Source organism: Staurois parvus, unplaced genomic scaffold (genome assembly GCF_062004578.1).
Source record: "Staurois parvus isolate SC_StPar_1 unplaced genomic scaffold, SC_StPar_1.0 ptg000259l, whole genome shotgun sequence".
NCBI classification, from domain to species: Eukaryota; Metazoa; Chordata; class Amphibia; order Anura; family Ranidae; genus Staurois; species Staurois parvus.
Genome location: NW_028318055.1, coordinates 1275132 through 1300736, shown reverse-complemented (window position 1 = coordinate 1300736; position 25605 = coordinate 1275132). Strand labels below are relative to the sequence as shown.

At 42.3% G+C, this 25605-nt stretch overlaps 1 protein-coding gene across 2 annotated transcripts in view; it reads right to left on the bottom strand.

Annotated features, from left to right (window-relative positions):
• SUGCT (succinyl-CoA:glutarate-CoA transferase) overlaps window positions 1–25605 on the bottom strand; it is a 1130146-nt gene that overhangs the window by 756572 nt on the left and 347969 nt on the right. For both annotated transcript variants that reach the window (XM_089681088.1, XM_089681087.1), the window contains exon 10: window positions 16294–16365. In XM_089681088.1, the coding sequence (XP_089537214.1) occupies window positions 16294–16365 (72 nt within the window). The remainder of the gene's footprint in view (window positions 1–16293; window positions 16366–25605) is intronic.

The window sequence follows — 25605 nt, the reverse complement described above, 5'->3', positions numbered from 1 at the left end:
AAGGCGCAGTAACAGGTCTTTGAGAGCCAGAATTCTTGCTGTTTCTTAGGTGTTCAAATACTTATGTTCAGCAGTGCAAGACAAATAAATTCTTTAAAAATCATACAATGTGATTTCCTGAATTTTTTTTTTAATTCTGTGTCTCAGAGTGGGAATGCACCTACAATGTGAATTTCAGACCTCTCCATGATTTCTAAGTGGGAGAACTTGCAAAATCACAGGGTGTTCAAATACTTCTGTTCCTCACTGTATACAGGGATCACTCAAGGGAGGACTGGGAACTTCTTTTAGCCTAGAGGGAAAACACATCCATTTTGACCTTTCACAGTAGGAAAGTTTGCATTGCACCACTGCAGTGATTTTGGGCATAGTGAGATGCTGTATGTGTGTCCTCTTAAAGAGTGCTATATACATATACAAATATTCATGCTGCATGTACCTTGTTATCTAACTTGTGATGTGATAGAACTTTGTATACGATGCACAACCCCCTGATTCACTCCACCAATATGCCTTTGATGGGTTACTATAGTGTATGATTACAGCCTCACTTGTCCTGATTGTCCACAGTCTCTCTCCCTCACTGATGGACCTCCACAGCTCAAGTAGAACTTGCATTACACTCCCTTGCACTGTTGAGGACACCGCCAGCATGCTGGGGGTGGGTGAGGTCTTGTAAGAGAAGGCCTAGCAATTCAGACAGCAGTGGAAGCGCTTCTAGGCAGCAAAAAAAGAGCTTCTGGCAGGGATTCTCATGCAGGTATCAGGCTCTAAAGGTACAGTAGTACAGCCATATGAAGGTAAGAATGGCCTGGGAAGCAAAGTATCACCTGTAGCAGTCATGGTGCCCCAAGCCATGGCCTATGTGGTTTATGCCAAATCTGGCCCAGAGTATAAGGTGCTTTATGTGCTAAACAAGATGACTCCTACTCTTGGAAAACTACATTGACACACCAACAAAATGACAAAAAATGGTCATGCCTTCATCACATACAGTAGAAACCTCATCATTCCTCTACCTGTTTGTCAATACCAACCCATATCACCATTCACAAGCAACCTGTTTTCTCATTCTTGCCGTGTATGTCAGCCAGGTGCTCAAGTCCAGAGATCCGCTCTTAGGGCACAATCCAATGAAACTCACTAAAGACAGCATACTCTATGAACACTATTTATTAAACTGACAGCCCACACTGAAAACTCCGACCCGAAACCACACCCTAACACCTTCACCCCACATAGAACTTAATTGTAGGGATTCCTACACCTAAGCCCTGTGTCGAGTGAAACATGTTAGGGGTGTAGCGTCTGGTTGGAGTTTTCAGAGTGTGCTATCAGTTGATTAAACATTGTTGCAGTAAGATACAGTGTCTTTGGTGTGCTGCCAATCCATTGGATTGTAAAGTGTTCTGGCTGTCTTTGTGTGAAATCCCTGGTGTTCCTGCCATTCCCTCTAGCTGTGCTGAGAACTCCATGTGCTCTCATCCAATGATTAGATTTGTCCCGACACCCACCATCCTGCACAGCCTTCCACCAGGAAGTTCAGTGTACTGCTGTTTCTCCTCCCATCGTGCTTATGTGGCTTTGAACAGAGGGTATGTGATCACTTATAAAAAGGGCTGTGCAACCAAATCAATCCATCAAAAAGTGTCAGACACTCAAAAGGGATCTTCAATATCTCCGGATCATACAGCTGCACCTCCAGTCATGTGGTGTATCTTATCCAGAGCAGAAAGTGTAGCAAAGGATCTTATGTTGGCGAAACAGGACAGAAGTTGCAAACAAGGATGAATCTGCACAAACATACCATCAAGGAACATAAAGAAGATGACCTCTGCACATCTGTAGGACACCGTTTCACACAACCGGACCACACAATGGGAGACCTCAATGTTTTAGTTCTGAAAGGAAAATTCAAATCCATCCAGGAAAGAAAAATGTTTGAACTAAGAATGCTAATTCTATTTGACACAAGAGATAATGGCCTTAACTTGGACCTGGGATTCCTCAATCATTATCCGACAGTTTCATGACTATTAGCTGAAGCTTGACCCAGCCCTCTGTGTGAGTGTAGTATCCCCCCACCCCCCCTCGCCTTTGCTGTATCTTATCTGTAGCCTTTTTTTTTTTTTTTTTCATCCCTTCTAACATTCTGCTTAAACTTTGTGATTTGCATAGTACTGCTTGGACTTTGAAGAAGGGGACATTCCCCGAAAGCTTGTCCTCAAAATTGTACGTTAGTGCAAATAAAAAAAGTATCACGGACAGTACTGAATTGTTTCTGTTATAAAAAGGGGAAACTGAATGGGTTGTTTTAAAAGCTGAGAGTTTACAACCACTTAAATGCAAATAAATTTATATGTTTTGTGATGAAGCGCTCAACTTATATAGTGTATACAAACCCTTTTTTTTTTACATCAATAATATTGTGAAAAATACAAAATAAGTGCTTAATTCCCTCTTAAATTCTATAAACTATACAAAATCATTTATAAATAACTGGGGCAAATTCACACTCCTATTTATGCCCCCTAGTGGTCAAAGACCGTGAAAAATCTAATACAAATGATAACACTTTATCTGTGCAAAGTGATAAGTGTATCCAATTACATGAACTAAATCAAATAAACAGTCCCAAGACTTGTGATGCCACACTGTGCAAATAATAAGTGTTCAATACACAGTGATTGTAACTTCACTCCATGCTGCAAACGTGCTCTTCGTGACACTCTGATGTGACTCCCCTGGATATAGCCAAAATGCCTCCTCACCTTCCACATTCGACCCTTGCGGGTCACAAAGCCTTAAATATATAATATCTCAGACAGATTTTCATGCTCCACTGACTCCACCGACTCAATAAAGATCCCCTCCAAGCAATGAATTCCTCTCAGATCACTTTCCTCACAATATGGACTCATAAACACAGGACGTATATGTAGAAACAAAGACAAACCTCCATAGTGCAACACTGTTTTAATGCACTTAAAATTTCCAAAGCAAATGAACACTCACATGTCATCCAGCAGAAAAAAGCAGTTTCCCATGTGCTATGGGTGTACTAAGGTGTACCAAAATGGCGTCCGAACCCGGAACCGGAAGTACGTCACCCCTTAACCGGAAATGCGTCGACGCGTTGCGCCACAAACACGTGGCTTCTTCAGGATTTAAATGCAGCTTACCAATTCTTAGATGTGGTGGCTGCAATAGCTCTTTTTTTAGAGTTTTTTCCTGTATTTTCCCCTGGTAATCCAGTCAGTAAATCTGGTATTTCACAGCTTCTAGAACAGGCCAAACTCTCTAGCAAAAGTGGAAGTTAGAGGGATGAGACAACTGACAGGAATACTTACAATGGTCAGCTTTCATTCATTAATGTAAAACCTTTAATGCAAAAGGAAAAAAAAACTGCTTGCTGTAAATCCTAATAAAAGTGTTAGCCGGAGTTAAGCTTCAAATTGTAAGATAAGTCCATGATATCCTGCTAGTGCGTCAGACACAACCCTCCCTCCAGACATCGTGCTGCTTTTCAAAGGTGTGTGCTTTACTATCGCATCTAAAACGCAGACATCCTAAGGCAGGAAGTGTTTTACTGGCTGGATCACTAGGTGAAGGAGAAAAAAAAGCCGAAAAAAGAAAATGAATGCAGCCACAACATCTGAGTGGTAAGCCCTAATATATAAGAATTTTTGGTTTTGATGACTGGTGAAACCTGTTAGACTCTAGCAGGCAATGTATGTTACTATAAAAAGTCTCTTCTGAGTGCGGCACCTTATACAGAACAGAAAACATACAGTTTGTGAAAGAGTTTCCTCCTCAATTGTATAGTAAAGAATAAGTGAAACGATAGTGTAGTACAAAGTAAGCAACCAACACAATAAACACTGCATGGTAAAGGGGTACAGGCTATCTTTAAAAATACCGTATTTTTCGCCGTATAAGACGCACCTGACCATAAGACGCACCTAGGTTTTAGAGGCAGAAAACAGGAAAAAAAAAATTCTGAACTAATGTACTGCAGACACAGTACAGGAGATGACCAGAGACTGCGGACATAGTACAGGAGATGACCAGAGACTGCGGACACAGTACAGGAGATGACCAGAGACTGCGGACACAGTACAGGAGATGACCAGAGACTGCGGACACAGTACAGGAGATGACCAGAGACTGCGGACACAGTACAGGAGATGACCAGAGACTGCGGACATAGTACAGGAGATGACCAGAGACTGCGGACAGCACAGAGATGACCAGAGACTGCGGACAGCACAGGAGATGACCAGAGACTGCGGACAGCACAGAGATGACCAGAGACTGCGGACAGCACAGAGATGACCAGAGACTGCGGACACAGTACAGGAGATGACCAGAGACTGCGGACACAGTACAGGAGATGACCAGAGACTGCGGACAGTACAGGGATGACCAGAGACTGCGGACAGCACAGGGATGACCAGAGACTGCGGACAGTACAGGGGATGACCAGAGACTGCGGACACAGTACAGGAGATGACCAGAGACTGCGGACACAGTACAGGAGATGACCAGAGACTGCGGACAGTACAGGGATGACCAGAGACTGCGGACAGCACAGGGATGACCAGAGACTGCGGACAGCACAGGGATGACCAGAGACTGCGGACAGTACAGGGATGACCAGAGACTGCGGACAGCACAGGGATGACCAGAGACTGCGGACAGCACAGGGATGACCAGAGACTGCGGACAGTACAGATGACTGCTGACCTTTGGGGAGGTGGGGAGCGGGTACCTGAATTTGACAGGTACCCGCTCTTACTTCCGCAGAGTTTTTGTTTGAGCTTACCTGTTCCTCTATCCAGCCGCGTGCTGTCTTCCCGGCTTCTGTAATGGCGCTCGGCATGACAGCCGGGTGCCCAGTGCGCATGAGCGAGAAGCACTTGCGCTTTGTGATTGGTCCGGCGGCTTCTGGGATCTGTCATGTGTCCCAGGTACCGCCTTACCATTCACAAAAAGCACCGCTTCTTGAGCATGCGCACTTGGCACCCGGCTGTCATGCCCAGTGCCCACACTACAGAAGCCGGGAAGACAGCGCGCCGCTGGATAGAGGAACAGGTAAGGTCCTGCTGCAGAGCTGAGCGGCCGGCCCAGTATTCTGACACGGCCGCGGTGGAAATACCGGACCGGCCGCTCCATATTCGCCCCATAAGACGCACTGACATTTCCCCCCCCAGTTTTGGGGAAGAAAAAGTGCGTCTTATACGGCGAAAAATACGGTACAGTAAAGCTCGTCGCATACTTCTCTTTCATATGTTGTTCAGTGGGAGCGCGACCTGGGAGTGGCTGTGGATCCGGAGGACTGGAATAAGGCCTGGTCATTCATAGCTAAATACTCATTTAATACGACTACACTGGAGGCAGCCTATAAGGTATTGTTTCGGCACGGTTGGCCCGGGCTAACCCTGCCTGTAGTGATCAATGTTTTCGGGGTTGTGGCCATCCTGGAGATGTCTTGCATATCTGGTGGTCATGCCCGAGACTGTTTCGCTTTTGGTCTCGTGTGTTTGGCCTCCTTTTCACCTCGTTCCATCTCTCCATACGCCGGTACGCCTTGCTTCAATGCCCCATACCGGGCCTCTTGGCTCACCAGCAGAAGTTGGCTTCTTATTTGTTTTTATCGGCCACTAGAACAATTGCTCAGGCCTGGAAGAGTCCGTTTGTCCCTATTCAGGGGGTGCGGGATCGTATGACTACTATGATGCTCAACGAACAGATGTCGAGTATCCGCAACGACTCCCACCGTAAATTTTTGAAAATATGGGAGCCGTGGTTGCAATATGCCTTTCCCACACCCCCCCCCCCGGCTAGCCTGGGGATGTAATGGCGTTTGATACTGGCGCTCTTGGACCCCTGCTTTTTGCCCCCCCCCCCTTTTTTTCCCCCTTTCTCTCTCTCTCTGTTTTTGGTGTGACTGGACAGCTGCCTTTAGTTGTTAGAGTCAGTTGCATTAATGTTTTGTACCTTATGTGCCATTGATAGCCCCTGCGTGGGCGTACCTTTTGCCCTGTTGGCGTTAGAGCACTGTTTTTCTTTTTATTTTGCACATTTTCTTTTTTTCTCTTTTCTCTCTGTGCAATTGATAGCCCCTGTGTGGGCGTGTTTTATTGCCTCTGTTTTATAAAATGTTTAAAAATGAATAAAAACCATTGGAATATAAAAATACAGTAAAATACTCAAACTTCTGGTTTAGTGCTGGATAGAATCACCAAGGGCTAAATTTCTTTCCTTTTTTTTTTTTCTTTCTTCCTCTCTTTCCTTCTTAGTGGCTTTACATAATTTTGATGCAGCACTGACTAAGCACTTGTTCCCAACGTCAAGGATATGATAGATGTCTATGGTAAAATACTCTCTTTAATTATATAATGCACATGCTCTGCCAGCAGCAACCAGATGTTCATGAAACCTACCAGGTTATCCATTCTATATGCATGAGAATATAGATGTATTTTTTCCCAGAAGTTAGTTGTTTTAGCAACAAGTACAATTGTCAATCTAACAACAAAAATATATTGGTAATATTTTAACGTCATTGCAGTAAGTCTTATCGAATCCGATTGAGTTTGTATAGCTTTTTCACTACCAAGATCACAAATTCTTTACAAAATCCTGCACTCCGCATGTCTGTAACCACTTAGTGCCGTTATCCAGCGCCTACATCTCCGAGGCAATGTAAATAACTTCACAGAAAGATCTCTAAGTGTTTGGTATTTGTACCACTGACCCTTCCTATGAAGTCCTTCTTTTATCGAAGATGAAAGGCTTAAATTAATTTTTTACGCACTTATTTTAAATCCATTTCATGACTTTCCCCTAACGACCACACTGGATGTTTACATTTTTATACCAATAACCATTAGTATATAGCACTCTATGACAAGCGTTTCATTTAGAATGCATGGCAAGGGTCTGGTTTACACGTTGAGAAGGTGGAATTTGTCTGTTTACCCGTGTGTGGCATCCATAATTTAACAGCATGTACTTATGGCAAGGAATGATATCAACAATAAAAGTGAGATTTGATAAAATGGTGACTATCCAACAGAATGAAGAATGTGTGTCATGTATATTATTATTACATTATTATTATACAGTATTTATAAAGCGCCAATAGTTCTCTCAGCACTGTACATTACAAAGGGGGACAGAACATGTGACAGAACAATACCAATACAATGCAAAACATGAGGGGATTGAGGGCCCTGCTCCTTGGAGCTTACAATCTAGGAGGGAGGGGATGGTGGCACAGGAGGAGATAGCTGTGGGGGATGGAGTGGTAGGAAGAGTGGAGGAGGTTGGCAAGTTAGCAGGGGGTGGGGTAGGCTTCCCTGAAGAGGTGGGTTTTCAGGGTGCGCCTAAAGGAGAGGAGAGTAGGTGATAATCTGATGGGTTGGGGTAGGGAGTTCCAGAGGATGGGTGACACCCTGGAAAAGTCCTGGAGGCGGGCATGGGAGGAGGAGACCAGGGAACTAGAGAGAAGGAGGTCTTGTGAGGAGCGGAGTGTGCGTGTTGGGCGGTACTTGGATATTAGGTCAGTGATGTAGTTCGGGGCAGTATGGTGGACGGCTTTGTACGTCAGTGTTAGGATTTTGAATTTGATCCGTTGCGCAATCGGAAGCCAGTGGAGGGATTGGCAGAGGGGGGTAGAGGACACTGAATGGAGGCCAGTGGAGGGATTGGCAGAGGGGGGTGGCGGAAATGGAGCGGTTGGAAAGGTGAATGAGTCTGGCAGCCGTATTCAGGATGGACTGAAGCGGGGATAGCCAGCGGTGAGGCAGGCCAGTGAGGAGGGAGTTGCAGTAGTCAAGTTTTGATATGATGAGGGAGTGGATGAGCTGTTTAGTGGTTTCTGGGGTTAGGAACGTGCAGATTTTGGTGATGTTGCGTATATGGGGTATTTGTGACAACACAGTTGAAGATTACCATAAAATATGGGCTTTGAATACACCCCTCAATTATTCAATTGTAAGTGAGGAGGACTTGGTAACTAATTTGTATGTTAGACCAAATAATATTTGTGTCAAGGACAATGTTAGACATTATTAGAGTTTAACAAACCTTCAGGTCAAACGCTCTTTATTGCATTTGAAAGCATGCAACTAAATGCAGCCATTTCACAAGCGAAGGCTGCCTTTGATATGCTTTGCCTAGAGTTTGAATGCCCCCAATAGGACATGCAGTCTTCCAAAGAAACATAACACAACATAAAACAGGTCAAACACAGCCTCTGAACTGTCATGTCTGCTGCTTAACCGGTTCCCGCCGGGCCTATGGCCGAATGGTGGCCGGCAAAAACCCTCGACCCTCCGGGTGGATGCCATAGCATCCTTTCAGGCATGCGCAGTTTGCATGCCAGCAGAGCTGCGCAGCGGCGCGATCTGTCACCGGCCATGTACCTCAGACACGGCCAATGACAGATCTGTGTACCGTTCCCCGTTGCCAGCCTGATGTGACCTGCCGTGGCCAATCACAGCAGGTCACATGACAGTTGTATACAATGGATGGCTTCCTATCATGCCATCCATTGTATACAAGTGTGGCTAGCTGTGAATGGTCACAGCGATCACATGCACAAGCTGGGCCAATCACAGCCCAGCTGTGTCATGTGATTAGCTGTGGCCAAATCACAGTTAAGGAAAAAAAAAATCCTGAATGAATCGATGTCAAAGTAATTCTTTGCTATAAGCAAATTGTGTAAAAAAAAAAGTATATATATATATATATATATAGATCACTTCCCCAAAGTAGTACAATGTTACTATGGTAACATTATACTACTTTGGTCATAGTGAAATATGAAAAAAATCTTTAAAAAAAGAGAAAAAATGTAATAAAAAATAATACAAAAATTTAAAAAAATTATCAATTTTATTTTTTTCTTCATTTCCGAAAAATTATGACAAAAAAATTACAACTTCAAAAAACTCGCCATGCTTGTTATGAAATACATCGGACTGTCTACTTTATGGGGTCATTGGGGGGATATCTGTCCTGTCCTGACATTTGGGGGATATCTGTACTGTCCTGACATTTGGGGGATATCTGTACCGTCCTGACATTTGGGTGATATCTGTACTGTCCTGACATTTGGGGGATATCTGTACTGTCCTGACATTGGGGGGATATCTGTACTGCTCTGACATTTGGGGGATATCTGTACTGTCCTGACATTTGGGGGATATCTGTACCGTCCTGACATTTGGGGGATATCTGTACTGTCCTGACATTTGGGGGATATCTGTACTGTCCTGACATTTGGGGGATATCTGTACTGTTCTGACATTTGGGGGATATCTGTACCGTCCTGACATTTGTGTGATATCTGTACTGTCCTGACATTTGGGGGATATCTGTACTGTCCTGACATTGGGGGGATATCTGTACTGTTCTGACATTTGGGGGATATCTGTACTGTCCTGACATTTGGGGGATATCTGTACCGTCCTGACATTTGGGGGATATCTGTACTGTCCTGACATTTGGGGGATATCTGTACTGTCCTGACATTTGGGGGATATCTGTTCTGTTCTGACATTTGGGGGATATCTGTACTGTTCTGACATTTGGGGGATATCTGTACCGTCCTGACATTTGGGGGATATCTGTACTGTTCTGACATTTGGGGGATATCTGTACTATTCTGACATTTGGGGGATATCTGTACTGTACTGAATTTTGGGGGATATCTGTACTATTCTGACATTTGGGGGATATCTGTAATGTTCTGACATTTGGGGGATATCTGTACTGTCCTGACATTTGGGGGATATCTGTACTGTTCTGACATTCTTGGATCTCAAGAAATTAGATTGGCTGTCAGAACTTCAGGATTGATTAATATTCAAATATACAGTATCCCATAGTTTGTGAACTCTATAACTTTCCTACAGACTAAATAATAAATACTAATTTGGGTTATTTTCACCAAGGACATGTAGCAGAATACATCTCGGCCTAAATTTATGAAGAACAATTATTTATTTGCAAACTTTTATAACAGAAACAAAGAAAAACGTGTTTTTTTTATTTTTGGTCTTTTTTTGTTAATTTAGCAAAAAATAAAAACCCCGGCGGTGATTAAATACCACCAAAAGAAAGCTCTAGTTGTGTGAAGAAAATGATAAAATTTTAGTTTGGATATAATGTTGTATGACCGCGCAATTGTCATTCAAAGTGTGAGAGCGCTGAAACCTGAAAACTGGCCTGGGCAGGAAGGGGTAAAATTGCCCGGTATTGAAGGGGTTAAAGTCGATGGGATTTTGAAAACCTGTTGGTGTGCATTTCAAAGGAAAGCAACACCCTAGGTCTTATAGAAATTATTCTTATTCAAGTTTTTACAAAACTAAATAAAATAATGATTTGTTTTATCCACTGCAACCCTGTCTAGCTTCAGTAAAGTGAATTCAGACTGTACCCGATATGTCTCTACACTTTGCATCTCAACCTATTTAAAGCAAACTGACCTATCCGTGCATAAAATTAAATCTGCACAGCATGTGCTTAATTTGCTATCAAAAACCACAAGAAACAAGATCAAAGCTGTAGCCGGTTTAATTTTATGATGACAAAGCCTCTATATGTTAACAACTCCTGGCAAGCTTTCGTTTTCAGAGTAAGGACATGACAAAAAAACTAACTATGAATAGGAACCCCACTGCACCAATGAGAGCAGAGTAAATGCCAATTACATCTCAGAGAAATTATGGGGTTGATTTACTAAAGGTAAATTGGCCATTCAAGGGAATTTTCATTTTGCAAGAGAATTTTCCCTATCCACTTTCCCTCCAAGAGAATGTATTCCCCTTCCTGACCGGGCCATTTTTTACAATGTGTTACTTTAACTGACCATTGCGCAGTCATGCAACGCTGTACATAAATGAAATTTATGTCCTTTTTTCTCCACAAATAGTTTTCTTTCAGTGGTAATTGATCACCTGTGAGTTTTTTATTTTTTGCGCTATCAACAAAAAAGACCGAAAATGTGAAAAAAACACATTTTTACTTTTTGCTATAAAACATACTTTTAAATTTTTTTTAAAAAAAATCTAAATTTCTTCATAAATATAGGCCAAAATGTATTCTGCCAAATGTCTTTGCTATAAAAAAAATCCCAATACATGTAAATTAATTGGTTTATGTGAAAGTTATATCATCTACAAATGGCGGTATATATACTGGATTTTTTTTTATACTAGTAATGGAGGCGATCAGCGACTTATAGTGGGACTGTGGCGGCCATTCTGACACTAGGGGGGAACCAGGGGCAGACTGACCATTTGGAAACTCGGGATCTGCCCGAGGGCCCAGGGTCAGTAGGGGGCCCCATGAGATGCCCCTGGTATCTTTTTCATAGGCTTTTTTGAGTTTGGGCAAGGACAAAGGGGCCCCATGATCCCCTATTGCCCAGGGGCCCCATGAGTTGTCAGTCCGTCCCTGGGGGGAACTGATTACCTGCCACTGACATCCCCAGTGACACTAATACAGTGAGCACTGACACTGTACTAATGACACTGGGCAGGAAGGGGTTAACATCTGGGGTGATCAAAGGGTTAACTGTGTGCTGTGTGCTTTACTTGTTTTACTGTATGTGTTTTACTTGGGAAACATGCTGCTGTGCATTTCTCTGTTGTGCAGAGAAATACACAGCAGCATGTTACTGCTGGCAGGAGAGAGACCGGTGTTGTTTATACACAATTCTCTCTGCTGTCAGTGACACGTGGCGATCGCCGGGTGCCGGTGGGGAATCTCAAGCTGGGACCTGGTGATCGACATAGCGGCGATGATCACATTGGCGGTGCAGGTAGGGGGCCCCGTAGCCGGAATCATGTATATATATATGTGATTTTGCACAGCCCTGCCGCCCTGTAGCAGTAGTTCTGCTATAGGGCGGTACGAAAGCGGCTATCTTAAGATGTGTAGAAAATACATTTTGGAAAGATTGTCCAATTGCAAGGAAAATAGTATTGCTTACACATGATTAGCTAATGGAAGTCAGAAGATCTTCACCACCTTGTCAAGGTAACAACTTGTTTGCCTTTAGCAAATGAACTCCTAAGTCTCACAGTTAAAGCGGAAATTCACTTTCTCAATCAACATTGTCCATGTTTAATCCTTATGCTGCTAGCATTTGTACATAGTGTACATAGAAAAGGACTGTATCATATACTGTATACCCGTTTTACACCTTTTTTTTTTTTACTTTTCTTTAGTCCTGGTTTCCAGACCTAGGCAAATTATGTCATACATCCAGAAATCTTCAGGAGGGGATGCAGAGTTTTCTCAACCATAGCACACCCTCCAGCCTACATGCCTGAGATAAGGGCAGATAGATTCCAGGAAGTAAATGCTACATGAATCATTTGCCATTACTCAAGATAGCCATGACTAGAACATGCTGGGGGATGTTTTCCAAAGTGATTTATTAGCAAACTAAAGCATGGAGACCTGGATGGATGGATGGACGGGTGAGTTTGCTTTGAATATTAAAAATGAATTAAATAGCGTTTTCGGTTTGTGATGCTCAGATACAGTGCAGTTCCGCTTTAAGATGTTTACAGAAAGTGATGCAACAGCAGATCTTTCCAAATAAGTACAGTTAATTGATTTGTTAACAAAAACACAGTATTTCTTACCATATAAAAAACAATTAGAAAAAGAGCAGCGAGTATAAAATATAGAGAATGTTGTGTCTGACTGGTTGTATTCATAAAAAAAGTCTCATTTTTTTTAGTTTTTATTAGTTAGTGATGTCCAGTTTAAATTTTACTTGTTTTTATTTTATACATAGATATGTTAAATCCCAAGTTTAGCTAAAATCAAAAACATAAAAATCATTACAAGGGACACAACGTACAGTTAATATGTGGTATTCCCCCAGCTGATTTTCTTTCTTTTAGGAAAAATCTTCCAGGGGCGGACTGACAACTCATGGGGCCCCCGGGAAATAGGGGATCATGGGGCCCCTGTGTCCTTGCCCAAACTCAAAAAAGCCTATGAAAAAGGTACCAGGGGCATCTCATGGGGCCCCCTACTGACCCCGGGCCCTCAATAGGGGATCATGGGGCCCCTGTGTTCTTGCCCAAACTCAAAAAAACCTATGAAAAAGGTACCAGGGGCATCTCATGGGGCCCCCTACTGACCCCGGGCCCTCGGGCAGTGCCCGAGTTTCCAAATGGTCAGTCCGCCCCTGGTTAATACAAATAACGGGCTGCCAGGAGCTCTCATCAAGAGAGCTTCACTTTGCCCATCTTTCCCTGCTAGATCCTCAGATCTGCCATTCGTAGAAGCCAAATTACAGCTTTTATGAACGGAACATAAACTCTGAAAGGGGGACGGATGGATGATTGATTGCTCTGCCCCATCTATTCATAGATCCTGTGTCATTCATAGAAGCTGTAGTACTGCTTCTGTGAATGGGAGATCTTGCAGGAAAGGGTGGGCATAGCCAAGCTCTCTTGATCAGAGCTCCTGGCAGCCCTTTAGTTGTATTAAGCCCTGCCCTACAGGAAGATTTAGGCAGTGAAGGTGGGGGGATGGAAGAAGTTTTCTTCTAAAAGAAGAATCAGCACAAGGGAAACTTTATACTAACTGCAATGTACTGTATGTCCATTGTGCAGATCTTTATGTTTTTGATTTTGGATAAACTTGGGCTTAAACCATTTCAATACCGTGCGATTTTCCCCCTTCCTGCCCAGGCCAGTTTTCAGGTTTCAGCGCTCTCACACTTTGAATGACAATTCCGCGGTCATACAACATTGTACCCAAACTAAAATTTTATCATTTTCTTCACACAACTAGAGCTTTCTTTTGGTGGTATTTAATCACCGCCGGGGTTTTTATTTTTTGCTAAATTAACAAAAAAAGACCAAACATTTTGAAAAAAAAAACACGTTTTGCTTTTTTTCTGTTATAAAAGTTTACAAATAAATAATTGTTCTTCATAAATTTAGGCCGAGATGTATTCTGCTACATGTCTTTGGTGAAAATAACCCAAATTAGGATGTATTTTTTAGTTTGTAGGAAAGTTATAGAGTTCACAAACTATGGTATAGATCTGAAAATTGATCAATCCTGAAATACTGACAGCCAATCTAATTTCTTGAGGTCCAAGAATGTCAGAACAGTACAGATATCCCCCAAATGTCAGGACGGTACAGATATCCCCCAAATGTCAGGACGGTACAGATATCCCCCAAATGTCAGGACAGTACAGATATCCCCCAAATGTCAGAACAGTACAGATATCCCCCAAATGTCAGGACAGTACAGATATCCCCCAAATGTCAGAACGGTACAGATATCCCCCAAATGTCAGGACAGTACAGATATCCCCCAAATGTCAGGACGGTACAGATATCCCCCAAATGTCAGGACGGTACAGATATCCCCCAAATGTCAGGACAGTACAGATATCCCCCAAATGTCAGGATGGTACAGATATCCCCCAAATGTCAGAACGGTACAGATATCCCCCAAATGACCCCTTTTTGCAGAGTAGACAGTCCGACGTACTTCATAAGAGGAATGGCGAGTTTTTTGAAGTTGTATTTTTTTTGTCATAATTTTTCGGAAAATGAAAAAATTAAATAAATTATTTTTACTATTTTTTTTTTTTACATACTGTCACCAGTGCAGTACAGCATCATCATATAACTGGCATGGCGGTGAACAGGAACACTGACTGGTGACAGTATGAAAAAAAAATATATACCGTATATATATATTTTTTTTTTTTACTTTTTATTACATTTTTTTTTTTTTTTACCAAAAAATAGTAACATTGTACTACTTTGGGGAAGTGATCAGTATTTTTTTTTTTTTACACAATTTGCTTATAGCAAAGAATTACTTTGCTATAAGCAAGCATTTACCTGAATGACATCGATTCATTCAGGGTTTTCAGGTTTTTATGACATGTGCATGTGACCTGCTGTGACCATTCACAGCTAGACACTAGTATACAATGGATGGCATGAATGAAGCCATCCATTGTATACAACTGTCATTTGACCCGCTGTGATTGGTCACAGCAGGTCACATGGTACCGGCAACAGGGGCCGGTACTCAGATCGGCTGTGTCCGAGGTACCCGGCCGGTGATAGATGGCGCCGCTGCGCGGCTCTGCAACCACGCGAACTGCGCATGTGCCGGAGGACGCCAAATGGCGTATACCCCGGAAATCGAATGCATTTTTGCGGCCGCCAAACGGCTATAGGCTAGGCGGCTAATGGTTAATTCAGATTTAGAACAAAATCATACTAGAAAAGGCATTTCCTGTTTTTGCATTATCTAGAAAAAAACGTCCTACAGCTGTCTATCAATTTGTAAACCCCACCAAGAGGCCACTCAAGCTTTGCAGATCCATCCTCCCGGAGGCTGCAAAGAAGGGAACTTCAAATTAAAATTTCCAACCCCTGGAATAAATTACGTAAACAAAATGCTACAGAGTAACAATGTGGATTAGGATTACAAAAGTATGTAGCCTATAGATTAAAATAAAATATTTTTTACATTCGCTTCATAAAGGAATTTACTTTTTCAAAGAACACGAAACACTCAGGGACAACCTTATTTACTTTTCTTAGGGCCCAAAGATTTATATCTACACCCCTGAGAAATCTTTCTAAGGGGTCCTACTTAAGCCTTAAATAAATACACATCAGAGAAGTTAATTTTAAAGAATCCTGGGTGCAGGGGCGGACTGACAACTCATGGGGCCCCCGGGTAATAGGGGATCATGGGGCCCCTGTGTCCTTGCCCAAACTCAAAAAAGCCTATGAAAAAGGTACCAGGGGCATCTCATGGGGCCCCCTACTGACCCCGGGCCCTCAATAGGGGATCATGGGGCCCCTGTGTTCTTGCCCAAACTCAAAAAAACCTATGAAAAAGGTACCAGGGGCATCTCATGGGGCCCCCTACTGACCCTGGGCCCTTAGGCAGTGCCCGAGTTTCCAAATGGTCAGTCCGCCTCTGCCTGGGTGCATGCCAGTGAGCACTCCTGTATTTAGAAAGTGAATATTTTATTCTATGAAAATGTACGCTTTAACTATGTTGCATGTCTGAAGGATTATGCAGAGGACTCAGTTACCCAGCAAAGTTCAGCCTTGCCAAGAATAATAATAATTAGCGTATCTTCAAATAGTCACTTCTATCAGTCATATTTTTATAACTTATAATGTTTAAGAAAGTAAAATGCAAGAGAAATCTTGAAGGCCGTGTCTTTATGGAACACTTGCATTACATCACTGTCATGCTTACCTTGCAAACAGTAGAGAACTGTTGATCGTTGCCTGTTCCAATTACAACATAACCATCCTTCGCTTTAAATGACTGAAAAAAAAAATTAAATAAACATAAGGTCAGCTAAGAAAGTGCATTCAAAACATATCATGCCAGAAAAAAATGTTTACTTTGCAACTTATATTTTAATAGTCACACAGAAAAATTACACATCTGGAAACAAATTTACAAGGTTGAGTTTTCTATATATAACACTCAGAAAAGATGATTAAAAGTTCAGACAAGGTTGTTCTTTGAGATGTCCCCAGGATAGTGCTAGGAAGGCTTATAGTTTGTATAACCAATTAAAGGTGGTTTGAAATAGTGTAATATAAATATTAAGGAATTTTCAGAAAAAATGTATACAGCTCAATACTTGCAACTCTGAAATCATATATTGTTTTCAGATAGATTCCTGGTAAGGTATATCATCAAAGTCATTCTTAGATACAGATGAAAAGATCAGTCTAATTTAAAGAGTAAATCCACTTTTGTAGGGGAAAAAAGCAATCCCTTCTGGGTGATCAATGCACATTGCAATGATTTTAAAAAAAAGTTGTTGCGGGTTCCTACCTGCTTCTGTTCTGAAGAAAAAGCTGTTTGCTGGGTTATTTTAATGTGCAAAGTGAATCTTAATGGAAGTGACTTTTCCATGAAAAATGTATTATTTTTTTATTTATTACACATATCTATATAGTGCTGTCAATGTCTGCAGCACTTTACATATATTTTGTACATTCACATCAGTCTCTGCGCTCAAGGAGCTTGCAATCTAAGGTCCCTAACTCACATTCATACATACACATACTAGGGCCAATTTTGGTGTCCGTTTATGACACAGAGAATAACTGCGATTCAGAGGATCTCAGCTATTCTCTGGTCATTCACAGTTTATGACACTCAGGAGATCAGTTCAGCCCTTCTCTGGAGATCTGTGTTCTCCCTCCAGATTCTCCAGCCCAGAGCTGGAGAATCGGAGGGACCGCAAACTAAGCAGAGATAATTTACCTCCGCTTAGTAAACTGATCTTTTACTGTAATCTCACGAGATTATAGTAAAATGAGCCGTTTTCCAGCGTTTGGAGACCGTTCTCCCTTCGTTTGGAGAACTGATCTACATAATGCTTCATAAACGGCATTCACAGGAGAACTGTGTTCTCCGAGAATTCCAGAGAACTGAGTAGCGAGCTATTACCGCTGGTTCATAAACGGACACCTTAGTCAGGAGCCAATTAACCTACCAGCATGTCTTTGGTGTGTGAAGGGAAACAGGAGTAACTAGAGGAAACTAATCAGCTGATGCACTTGCAGAGTTCTAATGAGTAAACCTCTAGGGTTGCATTCCTTAACCTCCCTGGCGGTATGATTCTTTCCGATTTTTTGTGCTGAAAGCGGTACCATTTTTTTGCATGGAAATATGTATTTTTTTTATTGTAGACCTGTAATTTTTAGGAATAACTCACTGAAATCTGTCCGAACAAGAGTCTAGTAAACATCCCGGGGAGGATAAAACTTGAAACACGAAATCATAAATTATAATTTAATATATAATCATAAAAAATAATAATATAATAATAATAAATTTAATTCAACAATATAATCAAACCAAAAACACTGAAATTTGAAATACAGAGGCAAATTCGTACATCGCTGAGTAAAGTCGCAGAATCGTTTTCAGTGTCTGATGACGAATTTCCCCCACGAATCATTATCACTCAATTCTGCAAGTGGTTCTGATTTACTAGCGCTGTTCTAAAATCGCTTTTGACGTAAAGGGACGCTTTTTGGACGCCATGGACTTTTCTAAGTTTCCAGGCAGAAAGAACAGTCAAAATGCAGGCAGGGCGCCGGACAAAGCACTCGGGACAAAATGTATGTGAAATGGGTTGAAACAGCAATGACAGCAAAAATGGAATTTTTAAAATTTTCAAATTTCCCGCCGGTTCCGGCGCCCGTACGTCCCGAAGTCACAGGGACCGGAACACGGAAGCCAGATGCCGGCATTGGCCGGAGGAGATGGCCGGGGACGCTGCAGGGGACACATCGCGGGAGCGAAGGACAAGGTAAGTGCTGCAGGGACTCCCTGAGCAATGCCGCATGGTAAGCCCGAGTGTAGCTCGGGGTTACCCGTATGTCCCGACGTCACAGGGACTGGAACACGGAAGCCAGATGCCGGCATCGGCCGGAGGAGATGGCCGGGGACGCTGCAGGGGACACATCGCGGGAGCGAAGGACAACGTAAGCTGTGCAGGGACTCCCTATGCAGCGCCGCATGGTAAGCCCGAGTGTAGCTCGGGGGGGATACCGCTTTTGGTACTGAAACTTTACCCCGAGCTACACTCGGGAATACCGCCAGGGGGGTTAACTGCCCCAAACCTCTGGAAAGCTTAGCGCTGCCCGATATTAGCTGCCTTCTTATGCATGCCTTGGATTGGTTTTGTTATAGATCACATAAAGATTGGATCCTTTAGATCATAAGGTTAAGCAACCTTCCGCCACTAATGCTTGAAAAAAAGATTGTCTTCATTATTATGTTGGGATAATTAAATGGTGTCTTTTTAGAATGAATTATTCATGACCTATGATGTACATTATTTGCTATATGGATATTCTCTGCTATTAAACGATCCCATCCATCAGGGCAGTTGGAATAGGATGATCGGCTGTGCGTGATTACCTGTGTGTGACTGGGACCAATTAGTCTCAACTGCACATTGCCAACTGTCAAGTTTTGATCAGGCGATGGTTTGTGCCCACTCATGGAGTATTTTGTGCTCGATTCAGAGGGGGCCTTTTGCCCCCTGTTCTTTTCCCAGTTTTGCCTTGACATTGGCAGCCATCTGTCTGTGTGTGGGGCAGATCTGCAACACTTTCTATCCAAGTCATCAATCTAAGCAAAGGATCTATGTCTCCTCTGATCATTGTCATGTTTAACCTTGGAGTATCTGCTGACAGTTGTCTGCTTGTGTTAGTGGGCAGTTGTGTGATAATTTCCAATCGAAGTGGAGGATTTATGTCTCTCCTAATACATTTTGTGTATCGCTTCCAGATGATTGCTGTTAGTGGTCTGTCCATGTGTGCAGGAAATTCTGCAACACCCAGATTTAAGCCACAACTGTTGGCATGTCAATTTGATTTCTGATGTTTGATTGGTGGCCTGAAATTACTGTATACTGGTAGCTGTCCCCAGATTCAACAGGTTGCAAATCCAGGTTAAATTTCTCTTTTGCCTCAAAGGTTAACATATATTAATTTTGTTTTAATGGGAAATGGATATAGTTATGTTATTTAGATTTTAGATTAAAGCATGAAATTAGTTCCATAGAATTACTATTGTATATGCTAAGTTATTAAAACCAAACTCACTTTCATATCGCAATTGTGATTGGGTTACAATAATTAAGTGTTCCTGCATGGCGACCACTTCCTGTTATCTCACATATATATTCTTATTATTATAGCCAAATTTACCCCCCTAACTCCTCCCACAGTTTTTACACTACATAGACAGTAATATACGGAAACGTGCGGATTGTTCCCGATTGGTGTGCTATTACTTTGTGGAACGTTTCACCGAATGGTTCACAAAATATCGCCGTTTTTGTGGTGAAATTGGTCCCATAGGAATGAATGGCGGAATGTTCAAAACTAGAGTGGGAGCTGACAAAAGCTAGAGTGTGAGCTGAAAAATCAGGACATGATTTCTAAACTGCCATCACTCCCTCATTTTCAAGCCCACCTACACAAATCTTATATAAAACGTTCAGCTATCCCTGCTGCCACTAAAAATGTCCACGGCTAAGCCATAGTCCTGATAGTTTTCACAATATGACCATTTGTTTGCAACTCACGCCGCCCATTGACATTCATTGAAACTCCACTCTAGCCACCTCAAATTTGAAGGGCAATTTCTAAACTGCGACTGTGCCTTCATTTTTAATATTTCAGAGACATCCTAGGCATCAAAATGTAGGTCTGGGTCTTGTGATTCTCACAATATAAAGCTCTTCAGTGTAGGATTTCTAATTTTTAAACCGTTTGAAGATGGCAAGTTGGAGCAGTTTGTTTTTAACCGCTCTTCTCTGCCCTTGCTGTAGAGTGAGTTGCCATAGGAACCCAGGTGTGTGAGCAGGCAGCAGAGTGACAAGCCACTCCGCCCAGTTACTCCGCCCACTCCAGTTGTAGACTACTGGTGGAGGCAAGAACACTTCCCACAATTTCCCCAGAAATTGGAGCTTTTCTAGTTGGAGTTAATTATCAAATACCTGCCAGCCTGACAAGAATCTGTGTATAATACATAATATATACACACACACAACTATGATTTATTAATTTATCTGTTACTCCTGAAGAGGGAGTGAGATTCACTCAAAAATACATTGAGTTTTAACATTTCTTTATATTTCTTTATTGAGTTTGGAGTTTCTTTTATCTATGAAACCTGGCTGGACTACATTTCTCTGATAAGCACCCGATGGACACACAATATGAATCAACAGGTGAGCCATAGTAATCTACACCCGGCATAAATATCTGGTGAGTTTTTTCCTGTGTGTACATCTGTGTTATCAGATCTTGCAGCACTCAGATGATATAATTCTTTATCCACCAGTGAATGAATACATTTTTGTGAACACATCCCGGACTCCATATGTTGTGAAGAAATAATATTTTACACTTTTGGATCTACTGGTACTCTTAAATGCTCCCAGTTTTCTTTGTCTCATTTCAATATATATTCTTTGCTGGGGATCAGGATGGTAGCAGATTGAAAAGAGCAGGTTATCTTTCAGCAATTTAAATTGGGACCCTTTCACATGCGAGTTTAGTCTGGAGAGGTCAGTTTTTCAGACAGATTCGGGCTGAACAAGTATGTTTGTTTATAGGTGGGCAGATGAAAATGAACGTATGTCCGTTTTCATCTGCTTATACCCAAGTCCGTTTGTGTCTTCAGAAAAAGGAAAAGGTCAGTTTTGTATTAACCACTTGCCGCCCTGCTACTGTAGAAATACGGCGGCAGGGCGGCACGGGCAGGCAAAACCACGTTTTAAAACGTGTGTTTTGTAAACAGGTAAGGGGCACGCGCGAGGCGCGCCGCCGCCCTACCTGTCCCGCCGATCACAGCTGCGGATGTCAGTCGCCGGGTCACAGCCGGTCCTTACCGGCTATCTCCCAGCGATTGGCGGCAATCAGTGACAGAGAGCACAGCTGCAGTAGCTGTGCTTTCTGTCACTTCCCTGACAGCTTGAGGACAAGCTGATCGGGACAGAAGAGTTTCACTCTCCCGATCATCCGTGTCCCCTGCAGTACACACCCCGCCCCCTAGTAAAACACTCCCCCTCACACAGATAATCCGTCCCTGCAAAATAAACTTAACCTCTTCCTCCCCAGTGCCATTAGTACAGTGTCAGTGTTTTTTTTTTGCACTGATCACTGTATTGGTGTCACTGAGGATGTCAGTGACCCCAAGTCAGTACCCCCCCAGTGTCAGAATGTCCACCGCAGTCCCGCAGTCCCGCCATAAGTCGCTGATCACCGCCATAAGTCGCTGATCGCCGCCATTATTAGTATAGAAAAAAACTAAAAATCCCAGTATCTTTCCCGCCATTTGTAGACGCTATAACTTTCACGTAAACCAATTAATTTACACGTATTGGGGTTTTTTTTTAGCAAAGACATGTCGCAGAATGCATTTTGGCCGAAATTTATGACTAAATTTGATTTTTAAATTTTTTTTTTACTGGACATAACTTTTATAGCAAAAAGTCCAAAATATTGTTTTTTTTCCTCAAAATTGTCAGCCTTTTTTTTATAGCGCAAAAAATAAAAACCGCACAGGCAATCATATACCACCGAAAGAAAGCTCAATTTGTGGGAAAAGAAAGGATGTAAATTTTATTTATGTACCGTATTGCATGACCGCGCAATTGTCCGTTAAACTAGCGCAGAGCTGTATAGCAAAAAAATGGCGTAAATTGCAGTATCTATACCATAGTTTGTAGACGCTATAACTGTCACACAAAGCAATCCATATACACTTATTGGGATTTTTTTTACCAAAAACATGGAGCAGAATACATTTTGGCCTAAATTTATAACTAACTTTGAGTTTACTATATATTTTTTATAGCTGAAAGTAAAAAATATTGTTTTTCTTCAAAATTTTTTTTGTTTATAGCGTGAAAAATAAAAAGCGCACAGGTGATCAAATACCACCGAAAGAAAACTCTATTTGTGTGAAAAAAAGGACGTCAATTTAGTTTGGAAGCAGCATTGCATGACCGTGCAATTATCAGTTGAATTAGTGCAGCGCCGAGTAGCAAAAAGAGGCGTGGTCATTAAGGGGGGTAAATCCTCTGGAGGTCAAGTGGTTAAACACAAAACATGACTACATTGATGACATACATGTAAAAGGACCCTTAGGCCCTTTGTACACTGGACCACCCAGCTACAGTGCATCGCTCCCAGCATTGTAGTGTAACCTGCAGGGACCAGTGCAGCATCGAGCCCTGCTGCAGGCAGTCTATAAAAACCTATGGTAGGCTGTGGCTGGATGAGGATGAACAATGTACCTAGTGGTAACAGCATTTAGATCCCTGTGAATTCAGGGATGAAAACTAGAAGACAGTAGACTTGTGTTCCAGACCCTAGTAACTGAAAGAATAGGACCCTAAAAGCAACATTCAGGCTCGTCACCACTACGGGTGCCATAGACTTTCGTAGAACTGGATGCTGCTACTGCCACTGCCACACTAAAACACCACGGGATGCACTAAAGCTGGATGGCCCCGTGTACAAGGGGTCTTAGTCATGAAAAGTCCTTTCACACAGGTGCCATCAGTTCAGTCATGTTTTTTTGTTAAGAAAGAAAATGATGAATATGGAATTGGGTTACATCAGTTTGCACATTTGTCTTCAGTTCAGTTTACAAAACATCATTTTTTCATGTTCATTATTCTTAGTTGTTGAAGAAACTAGTCATAAGTGACAAAAGTATAAACAAAAATATATTTCTTTCATAGAAATGGACATACATGAACATGTGCTTACATCAGATTATGTCCAGAAAAAGGGAAAACGTACACAGACCTTTTTGGGGTTTTTTTCTGTGGACAGAAACAATTGAGTACTGTCCGTGATACTTTTTTTATTTGCACTAACATACAATTTTGAGGACAAGCTTTCGGGGTATGTCCCCTGGGAAGAAGGGGACATACCCCGAAAGCTTGTCCTCAAAATTGTATGTTAGTGCAAATAAAAAAAGTATCACAGACAGTACTCAATTGTTTCTGTCGCAAATGCACTAATACGGCTACAATCACCTCAAGCAAAATGGAAGAGGCTTTTCTGTGGACATAAACTGTAAATGGACATATGTCTGTTCATATCCACCCATTCATAGGCATACCTTGTGGTCCGGTGTGCCTCCATCTGAAAAACCTGACAAAAGGATCCAGCATGAATTCTGTTTGAAAAGACCCCAAGTTTGTCTCTGACGGGGGATCTAGCAATTGATAATCTCTCTAACAGGTAGCTAATTAGAAATATCCTAGGTGAATCTTACAAGAACTTGGAGAGAGAACAATCTGCTTCTGACACATTGTATAACAGGATGTTCTTGAAATACAAATTAAACAGAAATTGGACATTTATCTACTCAAGAACTATTCCCTAGGTGATTGTGAATAAATATTCAATCAGCTTTTCCAGATGATTCTTCTTTTACCTCACTATGATGCGAGTTTTGGAAGAGAATCTATTACATTAATATAATTGGTATATACACTCACTGGCCACTTTAGTAGGTGTACCCTGCCTGTATCGGGTTGGACCCCCTTTTGCCTTCAAAACTGCCTTAATTCCTCATGGCATATATTCAACAAGTTTTTGGATTATTCTTCAGAGATTTTGGTCCAAATTGACATGATAGCATCACGCAGTTGCAGATTTGTCGGCTGCACATCCATGATGCGAATCTCCTGTTCCACCACATCCCAAAGCTGCTCTATTGGATTGAGATCTGGAGACTGTGGAGGCCATTTGAGTTTAGTGAACTCATTGTCATGTTCAAGAAACCAGTTTGAGATGATTCCTCACTCTCCTTCTCCTAACCTCTGGGGATATCTCCCCAAAATCCGGTCCTCCATTATCTCACCCCCACACCAGGCACCCTCTTTCCTCCGGGAATAGCCGCAATCTGCTCAATTTAATATCAATTCCCGTGCTCCTAAAAACAACCCTCCCTTTTCCATGGGCACTCTGGAATGCCCGATCTGTCTGTAATAAGCTCACCTCTGTCCCATGACCTTTTTGTCTCCCACTCCCTTAACCTACTAGCAATTACAGAAACCGGGCTGCAAGCAGCAGATTCTTCTTCTCCCACAGCACTTTCCTATGGAGGCCTTCTCTGGACCCATTCACCCAGACCCAGTGGTCAGAAAGGTGGTGGAGTTGGTTTGCTTCTATCTCCACTGAGCACCTTTCAAGTCCTCCATAACCCTCTCTCTCTATCTTTATCTTCTTTTGAGACTGACTGCATTCGGCTGTTTTCTCCCATTTCTCTGAGGATTGTAGTGATTTATCGGCCTCCTGGACCGGTGTCTCGCTTTCTTGCTGATTTCTCTACCTGGCTACCCTACTTTCTCTCCTCTGAGCTACCCACTATCATTCTTGGAGATTTCAACATCCCTATTAATGTGAACAACCCGGCTACATCCCAACTCTTCAACCTAACCTCATCTTTTTCCTTAACACAATGGACACAGTCCTCCACTCACTCTGATGGGAATACATTAGACCTTGTTTTCTCCCATCATGCACTCCCTACAACCTCACAAACACACCCTTTCCTCTCTCTGATCACAATCTCATCACCTTCAAAGTGTCCTCATCTTCAAACACCTATCCCTCCAAGCAGCCAACAATTACCCGCAGAAACCTTCACAACTTTAACCCTTCTTTTTTCTACTCTGCAACTGACCAACTCTATGACAGAATCTCTCCCCTGCCCTGCCCTGACCTGGCCACTGCTGTCTATAACAGTTCACTTTCATCCACATTAGACTCACTTGCTCATCTGAATACATGAAGCATCAGGCCCGACCATTACAAACTTGGCAGACTGACAACACCAGAGATCTTAAGCGACAGAGTCGTGTGCTGGAGTGAATGTGGCGTAAAACCAAATCTCCCCAAGCTTTCACCCTATATAAATCTGCTTTCTTAACATTCTTCCCTCCATGATGCCAAACAAGCCTACGTTGTCACTCTCATCAATAGCTTATCATCCAGT